Genomic DNA, 16,257 nt, shown 5'->3' with positions numbered 1-16,257 from the left:
AAGGAAGGAACACTATAAACCAAATGGTAAATGTCATAGCTAAGTCTAAATAATTGTTCTTATAGCTGTGAAGTTTAACACAATTGTCAAGAATAAGATGCATATTTTTAAAAACTTGTAATAAACTGGAATTAAAATTTCAAATTAGTTAATAAAAGAAAATACACGGAAGCAAGTGAAAATGTAAACACAGTGGTCCAAAACCTCTGGGATACAGCAAAAGCAGTCCTAAGGCCTGTATATAGCAATACAGGCCTACCTGAAAAAGCAAGAAAAATCTCAAATAAACAACCTAAAGGAACTAGAAAAAAATACAACCACCAAAACCCAAACCCAGCAAAAGGAAGGAAATAATAAAGATTAGAGCAGAAATAAATGATGTAGAAATTAAAAAAAAACAGATCAATAAAACCAGGAGCTGGTTCTTTGAAAAAATTAATAAAATTGATAAATCTCAGCCAGACTTACCAAAAGAAAAGAAAAAGGATCCAAATAAATAAAATCACAAATGAGAGAGGAGAAATAACAACTAACATCACAGAAATACAAACAATCATACACGAATATTATGAAAAACTATATGCCAATAAACTGGACAACCCGGAAGAAAGGGATAAATTCCTAGAAACATATAAACTACCAAAATTGAAACAGGAAGAAATAGAAAACTTGAACAGATGGATAACCAGCAAAGAAACTGAATCAGTAATCAAAAAGATGGCTTCACAAACAAATTCTACCAAACATTTAAGGAAGACTTAATACCTATTCTTCTTAAACTATTCCAAAAAATAGAAAAGGAAGGAAAACTTCCAAATTCATTCTATGAGGCCATCATTCCCAATACCCAAACCAGATAAAGATACAACTAAAAAAAGAGAACCACAGGCCAATATCTCTGATGAACAAAGACGCAAAAATTCTAAAAAAAAAAAAAAAAACAAACAAACCAACAAACCGAATCCAACAATAAATTTAAAAAAATCAATTCACCACAATCAAGTGGGATTTATTCCTCGGTTGCAAGGGTGGTTCAATATTCACAAATCAATCAACAGGATACATCATATTAATAAAAGAAAGGATAAGAGCCATATGATCATTCCAATAGAGGCAGAAAAAGCATTTAATAAAGTACAACATCCATTCATAAGATGTCCTTCGACAGATGAATGGACAGAGAAGATGCGGTCCATATATACAGTGGAATATTACTCAGCCATCAGAAAGGATGAATACCCACCATTTGCATTGACATGGATAGAACTGGAGGGGATTATGCTAAGTGAAATAAGTCAAGCAGAAAAAGACAATTATCATATGGTTCATTTATATGTGGAACATAAGGAATTGCATGGAGGACATTAGGAGAAGGAAGGGAAAAATGAAGGGGGTGGGATCAGAGGGGGAGACGAACCATGAGAGACGATGGACTCCGGAAAACAAACTGAGGGTTTCAGAGGGGCGGGGGGTGGTGAGATGGGTTAGCCCAGTGATGGGTATTAAAGAGGGCCCATACTGCAATGAGCACTGGGTGTCATACTCAAACAATGAATCATGGAACACTACATCAAAAACTAATGATGTACTGTATGGTGACTAACATTAACATAAAAAAAAGAAAAGAAAAAAGAAAAACCCTCAACAAGTAGGATTAGAAGGGACATACCTTAACACAATAAAGGCCATATATGAAAAACCCACAAATAATATCCTACATGGGGAAAACCTGAGAGCTCTTCCTCTATGGTCAGGAGCAAGACAGGGGTGTCCACTCTCACCACTTTTATTCAACACAATACTGGAAGTCCTAGCCACAGCAATCAGACAAAAGAAATAAAAGTCATGCAAATCAGCAAGGAAGGAGTAATACTTTCCCTATTTGCAGAGGGCATGATACTATACACAGAAAACCAGACAGACCCCACCAAAAAACTGCTAGAATTGATAAACAAGTTCAGTAAAGTTGCAGGATACAAAATCAATGTACAGAAATCTGTTGCATTTCTATACACCAATAATGAAGCAGCTGAAAGAGATTATTAAGGAATCAATCCCTTTCACAATTGCACCAAAAACAGTAAGATACCTATGAATAAACCTAACCAAAGAGCTAAAAAGACCTGTACTCTATAAACTATAAAATACTAATGAAAGAAATTGAAAGGGACACAAAGAAATGGAGACATTCCATGCTCATGGATTAGAATAGTGTTAAAATGTCTACACTGCCCAAAGCAATCTACACATTTAATGCAATCCCTATCAAAATATCAACAGCATTTTTCACAGAACTAGAACAAACAATCCTAAAATTTGAATGGAACCACAAAATATCCAAATAGCCACAGCAAACTGGAGGCATCACAATTCCGGACTTCAAGCTATATTACAAAGCTGTAATCATCAAGACGGTATGGTACTGGCACAAAAACAGACACATCATAGAAAACCCAGAAATGAACCCACAATTATATGGTCAATTAATCTTCAACAAAGCAGGAAAGAATATCCAATGGGAAAAGAATTCTCTTCAATAAATGGTATTGGGAAAACTGGACAGCCACATGCAGAAGAATGAAACTGGACCATCTTCTTACATCAGACACAAAAATAAATTCAAAATGGATTAAAGACCTAAATGTGAGACATGACACCATAAAAATCCTAGAAGAGAACACAGGCAGTAAGTAACTTTTCTGACATTGGCTGTAGTAACTTCTTTCTAGGTATGTCTCCTGAGACAAGGGAAACAAAAGCAAAAACAAACCATTGGGACTACACCAAAATAAAAAGCTTCTGCACAGCGAAGAAAACAGTCAACAAAAACTAAAAGGCAACCTATGGAATGGGAGAATATATTTGCAAATGACATATCTGATAAAGGGTTAGTATCTAAAAATATATAACTCATAAAACTCAACATCCAAAAAATGAATCGTCCAATTGAAAAATAGGCAGAAAACAGGGCGCCTGGGTGGCTCAGATGGTTAAGCGTCTGCCTTCGGCTCAGGTCATGATCCCAGGGTCCTGGGATCGAGTCCCGCATCGGGCTCCCTGCTCCTTGGGAGCCTGCTTCTCCCTCTGCTTCTCTCTCTCTCTCTCTCCCTCCGTCTCTCATGAATAAATAAATAAAATCTTTAAAAAAAAAAAAAAGAAAAAGAAAAATAGGCAGAAAACATAAATAGACATTTTTCCAAAGAAGACACAGAGATCGCCAACAGATACATGAAAAGATGCTCAACACCACTCATCACCAGGGCAATACAAATCAAAACTACAATGAGATATCATCTTACACCTCTCAGAATGGCTAAAATTAACAACAGCAGTGTTGGCGAGGATGTGGAAAAAGGGGAACCCTCTTGCACTGTCGGTGAGAACGCAAACTGGTGTAGCCACTCTGGAGAACAGTATGGAGGGTCCTCAAAAAGTTAAAAAGAGAACTACCCTATGATCCAACAATTGCACTACCAGGTATTTACCCAAAGGATACAAAAATGCTAATTCAAAGGGATACATGCACCCTGATGTTTATAGCAGCTTTATTTACAGTAGCCAAATTATGGAAGCAGCCCAAGTGTCCATCGACTGATGAATGGATAAAGAACATGTGGCATATATACATATATATACATACATATATGTATATGTGTGTATATGTGTGTGTGTGTGTGTGTGTGTGTGTGTATATATATATATAAATAACACCATAAAAATCCTAGAAGAAAACACAGGCAGTATTGTGTGTGTGTGTGTGTATACACATACATACAATGGAATATTACTCAGCCATCAAAAAGAATGAAATCCTGCCATTTGCAATGACATGAATAGAGCTAGAAAGTATTATGAAGTGGGTAGTCAGAGAAAGACAAATACTGTATGATTTCACTCATATGTGGAATTTAAGAAACAAAACAAATGAGCAAAGGAAGGAAAAAAAGAGAGAGACAAACGAAGAAACAGACTCATAACTCTAGAGAACACACTGATGGTCACCAGAGGGGAGGTGGGCAGGGGGAGGGGTGAAACAGGTGATGGGGATGAAGGAGCGCACCTGTCATGATGAGCACCAGGTGTTACATGGAAGTGAATCACTATATTGTAACCTGAAACTAATATTACACTATATGTTAACTAACTGGAAATTGAATAAAAACTTAAAAAATTTTTTTTCAAATTATTTCCACAAAATCTGAGAGGTGAGATGGGGGATTAAAACGTGCTGAAGTTATTATCTTATCCTAGGCAGAGATAATCCATAACATTTCATTTTTTTTAATTATTTAAAAATGTAGATTTAACATATTTCTTAAACTGAGTAACAACATGAATAGAACAGAAATGATGGTGGGGGTATTTTCATAATGAAAGCATTACCTCACAGGCAACTTTTTTCCTCCTTATTGAGACATGAAATAACGGTGTGTCTACACTCAGTGGCTTCTTAGATTCAATAAAATATCGTAATGATACAAACAACAAAAACAGCAATGACCACAATTTATCCAGTGCTCATTATATTACCTACTTTACATCATTTAAATGGGTCCCAGGAGATTGCACCTAGGTTTGAATCTACTGACTGACCATCTAATTGTGGTGAAGGTAGTCAGCCCCTGTGTGCCTCAGTTTCCACATTTACAAAACAAGAATAATAGTACTGCTGCTGTAGTAAAAGAATTATACATGAAGAACTTCAACAGTGTCTGGCACATGGAAAGTACTCAAATTTTTATTAATGCTCGCAACAATTCTACGAGGCTGATACTAATAGATGTGTTTTCATAATGGCATTTTAAATGGAAAAACAAGAAAACTAGCTTCCAGTGCTTTTATCAAAGTTCTGAAATTCTATTTCGAGAGGACAAATAAGGTCTAATATCATAATACTGAGGAGAAAAAGCAAAAGTAATCATCATTTGCATATAACTATCTTCCCAGATGACCCAATTTAAAAAATTAGATTTAATGACATGAGTTTAGAAAATTGGCATTCTAGCACCAACAGAAAGCCTGAAAACATAAAGGAAAAAAGATTCAATACACAACTGGAAAAAAATTTTTAAACCTTAGGGACCCATGAAACAACTGCACAGAGAAATTTACTGAAGAGCATAAATGAAACTTGAATAGAGAAATATCCAATATTTTAGGAGGAGATGACTCAACATTATAAAAATATTAATCATACCTGATTTATCAATACATTTAGCTAAATTTAAATCAAAATTCCAAAAGAGATCTGTAAATTTATGACGAATTTTGGGGAAATGTTTATTTCTGTCAAGCTTTAACCTGACAAAATGATTCTAAATTTAACAACAAAGAGATGTAAGAATGAAGAGCTAATTTTTTAATAACTAATAAAAAAAGACTTACCCTGTCACATAATAGGTGTTCACTACTTATCTGCAAAGTGCATGAGTTACTGAAAACTACAATAATTCTAAGAGTATGATATACTAATTCTAGGAAATAATAGAAAAATGAATAGAGCAGATTTGAGAGTAAAAGAACAGACTTATTTTATAAGAGACAAGTTAATATATAATAAATGTGTCATTTCAAATTAGTGGGAAAAGATTAATTTATCCAATATATTATAAATAACTACTTGAAGACTTAAGGGAAGTCAGAAGCCTATTTACAACATACACAAATATAAATTCCAGAAAGATTAAAGATATGCATAAAAAATAAAACTGAGCAAGTACTCAAAGTAAATACGGACATACATTGCTATGATTTTGGGGTGAAGAAGGCTTTTCAATGAATTACAGCAAGAATATTAAGTTATGAAAGAAAAACCTGATGGATTTTGTTAGATAACAATATTCAAAACTTACTCATAGCAAATATAAACAAAGGCAAAAGCAAATATGAAACGAAGAGAAAAACGTGAACAGACTTATTAAAAGATCTTAAAGAATCAATATCCCAAAAGAAAAATGGGAAATGTTACCAACAATCAACTCACTTAAAAATACAAATGGCCAAAAATATATGAAAAAATATACCAATTCACTAGAAAACAAATGTATAAAAATAAAAGCAATGAAAAAAAATCTGTTTATCAAACACAGTAGCAGACTAAAAGAATGAGAATCCTACTGTTGAAAACCAAGTGATAGATGAGTCACTGTAATGGAAATATAATTTGTTAACCTTTCCGTAGAGAAATTCGGCAATATATATCTCACTTCAAGTGTCTATATCCTTTAAAGTAACCATTTTGTTTATAGTAATTCATCTTAAGAAAAAAACCTGATAAGTATGCAAAACACACTGAACAGAGATTATCAGTACAATACTATTTAACAGGGGAAAAAAAGACATAAATGTCCCTCACTGACAATTAAGTAAATAAATACACAGTAAATCCATACAAATACATATTAAAATATTAAGAGATCATTAAAATGTATATATTTACTGACATCCAACTATGCCTATACTCGTAAGTAAAAAAAGGAGAATGTGTTCTATGAGCCTACTTTTATTAACTATTTTAAAAGCATGTAACAAACAGAAAACAATCTGGGAAAATGTATACATCAAAATTTAACACAGATTCCTTTAAAAAAAGAATTTTTCTCTCTTTTGCTTGCCCATATTCTTGAAATCTTATTTTCTAAACCTGCTTTTTTCTAGAAATTAAAAAAAAAAAAGACTACTAACTAATGAAATACTAAGATTATCCACACATGGTAAATGGGGGAGTTGGTTCTAAAATGTCATGTAAAATATTATGGTTCCATTGTTTTAAGAGTGTGTGTGTGTGTGTGTGTGTGTGTATTTATTTTAAAAATATATTTTTTAAAAACCTGTTATATTGCAAAACTCTGGAATATAACAAAATCTCTGGAATAAACACAAACTCTGAAATATATCAAAATTTCAACAGTGTTTATCTCAAGAGGTGTGCCATGAACGATTTTCTGCATTATTTAAATTTTCTCACAATGAGAAAATGTTATTTTTACATTAAACACAGACACTTAAATTGTACATACTTAACTTTTATACTCATCATGTCAATAAAAGTATGCTACAGAAGTTTACATGATAAAAAAAGGCAGACAATGGCTTCAGCATTGAATCCTTCAATCTGGGCGCCTGGGTGGCTCAGACGGTTGAGCGTCTGCCTTCGGCTCAGGTCATGGTCCCAGGGTCCTGGGATCGAGCCCCGCATCAGGCTCCCTGCTCCTTGGGAGCCTGCTTCTCCCTCTGCCTCTCTCTCTCTCTCTCTCTCTGTCTCTCATGAATAAATAAAATCTTAAAAAAAAAATTTAAAAAATCCTTCAATTTAATGGATAGTAGACTAGACAGTAGTAGAGATTTAATATCCACTTAATTCAAAAGAGCTTCATGGCACAAAACACTGACAAAGTTGAAGACACTTATTTCTCATATAACTGTAAATATAATACCTATCTCATTAATATCAGTACTCACCCCGTATCTTTCAGCCACAACATCTTCAAAATTTCTATTCTGTTTCTCAGCTTGTTCCTTCATTCTTTGGTAAGACTTCCTCAGCCAGCTTAAGCCACCATCTTCTACTACTGAAACTAAATTCCAATACTAAATGTCAGTTATACTCTTCGTGTGGTTATAACAGAATCAATATTTATTGCTTCTATAATAATTTCTAAAGTATAAATTAGGTATTTTTCCCAGAACACATAAGAATCATAAGTGCATTTAAAATTCAACATATTAAAAAACAAAATTCAACATATTATTTTTTTATTTTTTAAAAAAAGATTTGAGAGAGAGAGAAGGAGGGGCAGAGAGAGAGGGAGAAGGAGAGAATCTCAAGCAGACTCCGTGCTGAGCACAGAGCACAGAGCCCGACGTGGGGCTCAATCTCATGACCCTGAGATCACGACCTGAGCCAAAACCAAGAGTTGAACACTTAATCGACTGCACCACCCACGTGCCCCCCCAACATATTACTTATATACCTACCTATATGTGCAAGGTACAGATTTTAGGGACTGAGGAAGGCAAAAATAAATAAAGCTATCCTCAAAAAAAAAATTGCAATCTAAGAGTATAAAAGTAACAATAAGGATATTATGCAACAAAAATAAAAAAAAGATGTAAGTAATTATAGAAAAATGAGAGAGATGAATTATTTCTAAATGGTAGGTCAGGGAATATTTTACAGACCAGGCTTAAAACAATGAGTGGGATTTCTATAAACAAAGCTAAGAATAGGCAGGGCGTTCCCAGAAATAAAGAATAAAAGTACACACATAGCAGGGAAAAAGCTACCTCAGATACTGCATGAAGAACAAATAAGGAAATTACAGATGAAAATACTGAAACATATATTAAAGCAAATTATTCTATGCAGTCATGATTACCAACTATGAAATCTGAGTGCCCTCAAAAAACTTTATTAAGCACTTGTATTTCCTTCTACACATACCACACTTTTGATATGCATAAAGAAATCTAATCAACTAACTTCAGTCAAAACTCTGTTCCTGATTTTCCTTGTCCAAAAATAAGATTGCTTTAGATCACCCCAGTTCTATAATCAACAAAAAACACAAAGAAACTGCAAAATAATGTATAAGAATCCTCATAGTGGAAAAGTCTGCAGTAATACCAGCTTAGAAAACAATCCAAATGTTCACCATCAGTAAAATGGATATATAGCCTAAATTATGATATATTCCTAAAATTGACCATTATACAGCAATGAAAATCAATGATTACACCTATACATAACAACATGGATGAATCTGAAAATGGGACCACAAGCAGCAGGAACCAAAAGGAAGCATAGTACTTACTATATGATTCCAGGAAAAACTGACTTTGGTGCTAGAAACCACAAGAGTGGTCACCCTTCTGACAAGAGCATAGTGACTAAAAGGGCCACAAAGGGAGCTTTTCGGGATGCTAATAATGTTCTGTTTCTCAAAAGGTGTGCTGATTACACGGATATTTTCACTTCGGGAAAATGACAGTCTGTACAGTTAAATGACTTGTGTACTTTTCTGCAGGTGTTAAATTTTAATAAAAAGTTTAAAAAAAAAAGATTTTTCAATCCTCTAATTCCAGTCTCACTCAAATCTCAAAAGTTTGTCTTTACTAAGCAATCAGAATCTTCTAAGATAATGGGTCTTTCTTTACAGGTCTAAAAAACTTTGTACTTCAAAACCTAGATCTCTAGTTAACTCAATGATTCACTTTCCTTTCAAGCTTATTTTGCTCTTGCTCTCTTTCTCTTTTTTATATAGTCTGAGTTCAAAATGAACAATGCAATTAGTGAAGGAAGTTAGTCTAAGTCCTCAATTTACACAAAGAGAAATCCACTATCATTAATACCTATGTTAATGTCCCAGCTACACAAGTTCAGAGTCATCTCTGAAACTGATAAAATGCTGATGGGCAGAGGGAAGATTTCCTGAACAATCACCAATATATTAACATTGTTCAGAGAAAAAAAAAATCTCAGAGAAAAAGGAAGACTTTTATTTTTCTGTGTTAACATTTATCAAGGAAATCAAACAAGAATAAAAATTTTCAGTGAATTCAGTTACGAATAAAATTCACAATCTTAGAAATATTTATATAATATCATCTTTAGTTGATATGTTCTATTTCAATAGTCTTATTAATCTTATAATTACAGATACAATAATAAAATATTTTTAACAGGAAAAATTTTCAGATATTTTAAAAGCAAATAAAAAAATACCAGTTTGCAGCACCATCCATCATGAAATTCAATCTAACAAAGATTTAGTAAATATTTACTATGAATATGAAAATGTGTTAAACACAGTAGGATGTAAAAACATGAATAAAACATAGTCCCTATCCACTATGCTGAGATAAAGATATATCAAATAACTAGAATAAACTCACTAGTATACATTTAATATATACCTATATCTGAAGCAAAAAGTTAAGAGACTAAAAGTATATGTTTCCCATTATAATTAAAGGTTATAATATTGGTGGACACAAAATATAACCAAATGAATCCAGGCTGCATTCCCCATTTTTTTCAAAGATAAATTAAAAAAAAAAAAAAACTAGCAATAAGCTAAGTATCAGGAGACCTAGATATCAGTCTCGCTGCTCCTACAAACTAGCTGTAAGATCTTAATCAAGTCATTGACTTCCTTGGACCTTTGCTTCGATAATATAAGGCAGTTGATATAAGCCGCCTGTGAAATTTCTTCCAACTCAAAAGATTCTAAAAGAGAAAGCCAAAAAACAGAGAGTGAAAATATACACAGAAAGAACAGAAATACATCAGAATAGTCTGTAGACAATAATTTCTACTAACTCCAGAGTAGCAAATACATTCTCGTAGAGAAGAATCCGAAGTAACTAAACCCGGACCGAGCCACAAGAAGACCTGGGTTCTAGGGACACTCATATGACTACGTGCAAGCTAGCCAGCGGCTCTAAGCCTGTTTCCCAAGCTATAAAATTTAGAACAATAACACCTACGTTGCTATCTTCACACAGTTGCTAGGAAAATGAGCTCATATGTAAATGTGCCATGTAAACTTTAAAATTATACAAATATTCCCATTACTAAAATATGGTTAAAAATAATTCTGTTGGAATGCTGAGAACAGTGTACTTACTTGTCTACTTAATTTTTTTTCTAAGGAAAAAAGATCAAGATTAACGAATTAATTTTTATAAAAATATGGCACCTCAACCATGACAGAAGAACTATTGATAAAATCTTCCCAAAACACTTCATCATAAGGACAAGTATTTGACATTGTGATCATAATTAAGTATTTACCGTTTCCCAGATATTGAGCTGAAAGCTCTTCTCCCTGAATCCCCACAACAGCTCCGTGAGACAGGCGCCGTCATTCCTCCCTGTTACACGAGTAAACTGGGGAGGCGCAGGCTGCAGGACGACAGCGGCTGGGCAAAGCTGCCACGGGGTGACCTGTGATGGCGCTAAGAAGGCAACTAATGAATTGTCCTTGCACGACTTCTCTGGAGAGGGACAGGCAGGTGGAGAGTGGTGCTGGCCGCTGGCCCCACATGGAGAGGGGTACCCAGTCCCAGCGCACACGGTGCCATGACGTCAGGCTCCGGGACCGGCCGCAGTCCCTCGGGGCCGTACTCGCCTCCACACTCGTGGGGAAATGGTTTGGGAAGCTCCCTTCCTAGCACTTACAACCACCTCTTATTCTGTACATCCTGTGGGATTCCCACTGGTTTCCATTCATGTTCTAGCCAGGCTCCCTGGCTGCCTTGAGAAGTCATTTCTGCCTTTCCATTGACAAAATGGTGTGCTAACTCTTAAAAACAAAAGCCACAGTAAACACGTCTGAGATGATATTCACCATTTCTCAGAAAAGGCTGCAGACTGAAGGAAAAGATAACGTGGATGCTTACTTGCTGAAATTCACGGATGAGGATTCTGAAGGATAACTCCTGACCTGCCCATGCCAGAAAACTGATCCAGAATCAAAGCTTACGTATCAGGGTGAAGCCCTACTGCTACCTGCAACAACAGGCACTATCTCATCAACTCTCAAGCAAGATCGGCTTTCAAGCATGGACGGGAAATGTGGTTTATTATGATTACCTCCAGGCTGATTTTTCTGAATGATCTGTGAAACTGTTTCTAGACAATGTGAAACTAAGGAGCCTTCTGTCCAGGCTTTAGAGCTATTTGCCTCAAGAACCTGTTGTAGTTTGTCAATTTCATAAGTATTTATTTCTGAAAACGTCTTTTACTGTAAATTTAGGTTGAGAGGCAACATACTCTGAATGCTCCGACATAAAGATGCACGGTTGTTATGAAAATAAGAGTTGTATTTAATGCTGACTACTATTATTCCTACATGGAGTGTGTGTTACGCAAAGACTGAGAAACTACTTTTTTCTTACATAAAATACAGGTGCATACATATTCTTTAGGCAATATTCAATAAGTGACAATTTATCTTTCTTTTTTCATTTCTAAACTGAGCTTAACCAGGTAATAATGAAAGGAATGATAAAACAAACACCAAACATTCACCAAAATGCTGTTTTTTCATATTTTGCTTGACACAGTACGTTGGCTCAGTAGCTTATCATATTATTCACTTAATAAAGATATTGTACGAACTGCTGGGGATAAAGGTAAGCAGCAAGGGCCACTCTCTACCCACACAGAGCGGATAATCTCATCAGAGATGGGCGTTCCAATAACCATGTGAATACATGTGAAATCACTACTGTAAGAAGGGTCTTGAAGCCGAGAGACACTGAGCTACCAGCATGTGGAGCAGCTCACGGCCCTTGTGTGGAGTTCAGGAAAGGCCCCTGCGAGGAAGCTGTAGCAGTCTCACTCTGAAAGACAAGGAGTTAGCTAGGCAATGGAAGGGAACCTGTGCAAAGGCCCTGTGAGCCTGTCAGCCACGGCCTGCAGGAGGAGCCCCAGCCACCAGAGATCAGGTCCGCCCGGCCTCCTGAAGGCTGTTTGCTGTTACCCCAAGAACCACGGACGCCCTGAAGAACCTGAGAGGAGGAGGGCCTAGGACAGCACTGGCCTCACTTTCGGAGAACCCCACTACGGTTGTCTTGCGGGGAATGGGTTAGAGGCGTAGCAGGCCAACCGTGCAGGGGCCGGCAAGGGCAGAGTCGGGAGATGACGCGGCCCAGGGGTGGTGCACAGGAAAGCGGACTTGGTTCAGATGCAGCCAGCAGACGTTTTCTATTCTTTCCATTCTTTCCACTTAATGCTGCATAAAGGACATTTCCCGTTAAAAATATTTTAGGCAAGAAAATTCTGATTTGCTTTATGCTTTTGAGCTGCAAAATTTGCTTCCATAAGCAAGGGCAAAACCTCTGGCAACAAACAGTAACAGAAAAACTCTTACTTTCTATCTCTAAAGAATGAGACTTAATAAGTTAATACTATATTGAATCATCCTGGGTTTTTTATTGTGTGTGGGTATGTCCTTATGCAGCTATTCTCCTTAACCTCTGGATGTGCCAATTTGGCAGAAAATTAAATGCTTGAACTTGACATCAAATTAAGCTGGCTGGTTTTAAATAGATTTTTTCAAATACAAATTACATGCTCACTCTAGAAAAAAATCCAACATAGACGTATGACAAAAGAAAGGGTGAAAGTATGCTTCGCTTTCCATCTTTGAGAGGTACAGAAGTGCATGCTGGGAAGTGACTGGGCTCTGAAGCCAAACTATTTGGATTCAAATTCTGGTTTGGATACTTACTAGCCATGAACTTTAAGAATTTACTTAAACTCTTCTTGTAAAGCAGGAATTAAAAACTAGAGCTGTAACTCTGAACTCCAGAAAACACACTGATGGTGACCAGCGGTGGAGGAGGGGGGTGGAAGAGGAAACAGGTGATGGGGATGAAGGAGCGCACCTGTCATGATGAGCACAAGGTGTGTTGTATGGAAGTGCTGAATCACTAAACTGTACACCTTTAACTGAGCTTACACTACATTAACTAACTGGAATTTAAATAAAAACATTCAAAAAAATGAGTAAACTGAATTCAGAGAGGTCAAGAAACTTCCCCAAAATCACAAAGCTACTAAGTGGAAATGCCTAAATTGTAATCCCAAGTAGCCTAACTCCAAACTCTGAGTCCTTAACTCTAACACTATGTCACCTCTACATAGCTCCCTCATACTAAAGTGCTAACACTGTTAGGTGCCTAACCAGCTCAGTCCGACCACTGGTCTAAACAGAAAGACTACACTATCTGCATATGCAGTCAAGCCTGCAGATCATTTAAAACTTAATGTCAACTCTGGGATCTGAACCTCTGACAGACAGAACCTGTCATTTTCCACCTTCTAAATAAGAATAATATGGGAAAGGTAGGTGGTGAAAGCCTGATATGAAGGGGAAAAGATAAAAGGCTCTCTAAAAGCTTTATATTAGGTCATTTTTCTCATCATGTCTTAGATTATGCTGTTTCAGGCAGCTGAAAGATACTACCTACAGTACAACTTTGAGTCTTCCACATTCAAGAAGTTGGCTGCAAACACCCAAAGATTCAGTTTGTCAATTCTAAGTGTTCCCCAGGTCAAATGACTAACTGTCCTCTGACCACAGTGATGGCAAAAGCGTGGATCGAAAAATTAGCCCAACATAGGAATGGTTCAGTGAGCTAACCTACTGCCCTAAACTTTTGCTTTTAAATTATTTAAAAAAGTATCTCAAAGAGATTCTTGTGTGACTACAGTTACTATGTTACAATCCAGCAAAAACATTTCTACCCATGCTGAAAAACAATAAAGAAAATGCTACAATTACTAGTAGCTTCCACAAAACCGCTAAAGAAAAATTACAAACAAATCTACAGGGTGGCTCTAGGGACACGTCCACATGAAATATAAAAAGAATTTTTATGAATGGCTAAAATAAAAATAAACAATACAACAAAAAGCAGAAAACTATTCTGATAAACCACTAAAAGGAAAAGATAACCCCATAATTGACACTGCCCCTCTCTGCACTGGGTTAGCTGTAGTTACATACACTTTTCACAGACTGGTTGTTGCAACACGTCATTGGCATATATTTTTTAAATTATGGTTTCAAGTGTGATTATGTGACACTTAAATATTTTATCTCCATCTGCTTGAAAATAACAGCACTATCCTAAGGTAAATAACAAATTTTACGAATGCTGGCAAAGTAGGAGTCTCTGAAGATATGAAATCACATCTTTAATATTTATACATTATTTTCATGAAATCTCAGATTTAATACTTTACATTTTGTTAGAGAATTTGTAACAAACCAAAGCATTATTATATCCTCACAGAATCATACTTTGTATTAATTCATCCAAAACAGAAACTCATATATGGAAACATTATCAAGTATAATAATATATACAGTTAGTCAATCTGCTCCCAAACATATATAGTCAAAATAATCTTCCCAGGTACTAAATTTAAATAAGGCCTCAAAAGACTGCACACATTTTATTTGCTTTGCCATTATGTTATTTGAACCGTCAGTAATCATCCATAGGCACTCATAACATGAAACCATATGGGTTCCACATCAGATAATCAAAAACTTAGTTGTTTTGCAAATACAGAAACAAACACAGAGAATTGCAGACATAATCAAAACTACTGTAGCACCAAGCAGAAATATTTAATATTTAAATAACCAAATCTTGTCAATCTACTAACTAACCTTGGTCATTCCCTTAGGAATACCAAGTTATAAGGCACGCCTTTCTGGCTACAACCAAAATCTAGAGATACCTTTGGTAAGTGATGACACGTTACAGTCTTCTGGTGGAAGACCTGTCCCACCATCTTTCCAGTATGGATTCAATTCTCTCTCCAGCAGTCTGGACTAGAACGAAACATTTTTGGAAATCATAAATTTAAAAATAGCCTCACCATAAAATATGTTAATAAATAATATATCTGAGACTCAGTTAACAGTTGTAATGTTGGACAAACATTTAAAACACTCCTAAGTGACACTCTTCTGCAACTCGCAAAAAAATAACATCTAAATTAACATTCATGCCTACTATGAATCAGAAATGCTCTAGATGCAGAGGATCTAATAAATAGTCAATGTGCCTAACTCAGCCTTTGCTAGCTTATGAGACAGTGAGGAACAGAGACAATAAACAAGTAACTGACAAGGGCTTTGAGGACAGAAGTGCAGAGTGCTAAAGCCACACACAATTTAAACCTCTCTCACACTGAAAGATCAGGGACTTTCTAGAGGCAGTAATACGTGCAGCCTTAGACCTAAAGAGGAGCAGGAATTAGCCAAATTCTCTTGTGAGGGAAGAAGGCACAGAGATGCTCCAGGGAGAAGGAATAACAGCATGTTCATAAAACCCTAGAGGAAACAGAAAATTTTCAAGGAACTTAAAATTATCCAGACTGTCTAAAACCTAGAAGTATGAGTGAGTAGTGAAAAGAGGCCAGGTTGTAGAATCATTAGGGATGAGGGCCATGTGCTGTTGGGGTTTTATGCTGGGGCAATGGTGAATCATGAAAGCGACTCTGAACTCCACAAAGAGCAAAGAGTGGAGGAAAGATTGAAGAAGAGCAAGATCAGAGGCAGAAATCCGGTCAGATGATGGTGGCTACGACTGGAAAAGAGCTGACGGCAGCCTCGTCACCATTCAAGCGCCCCCTGTGTTCCGAGCACTGGGCCAGGCACTGCAGCTCGAACAAATAAGGCAGGCAGTCCTTCCCATCAGAACAATGGCGGTCTGGAGACAGGAGAAAGA

General features: G+C 36.0%; 1 protein-coding gene across 1 annotated transcript in view; it reads right to left on the bottom strand.

Annotated features, from left to right (window-relative positions):
* CWF19L2 (CWF19 like cell cycle control factor 2) overlaps positions 1 to 16,257 on the bottom strand; it is a 119,895-nt gene that overhangs the window by 87,034 nt on the left and 16,604 nt on the right. The window contains exons 6-7 of the mRNA XM_028105944.2: positions 15,263 to 15,356; positions 7,462 to 7,577 (exon numbers count right to left, since the gene is read on the bottom strand). Of these exons, the coding sequence (XP_027961745.2) occupies positions 7,462 to 7,577; positions 15,263 to 15,356 (210 nt within the window). The remainder of the gene's footprint in view (positions 1 to 7,461; positions 7,578 to 15,262; positions 15,357 to 16,257) is intronic.

Source organism: Eumetopias jubatus, unplaced genomic scaffold, assembly GCF_037043125.1.
Source record: "Eumetopias jubatus isolate StellerSeaLion01/CBP00866 unplaced genomic scaffold, mEumJub1_p1.0 scaffold_13, whole genome shotgun sequence".
NCBI lineage: Eukaryota > Metazoa > Chordata > Mammalia > Carnivora > Otariidae > Eumetopias > Eumetopias jubatus.
Note: the sequence above shows the minus strand (reverse complement) of the source record. Positions and strands in the feature narration are given on the sequence as shown.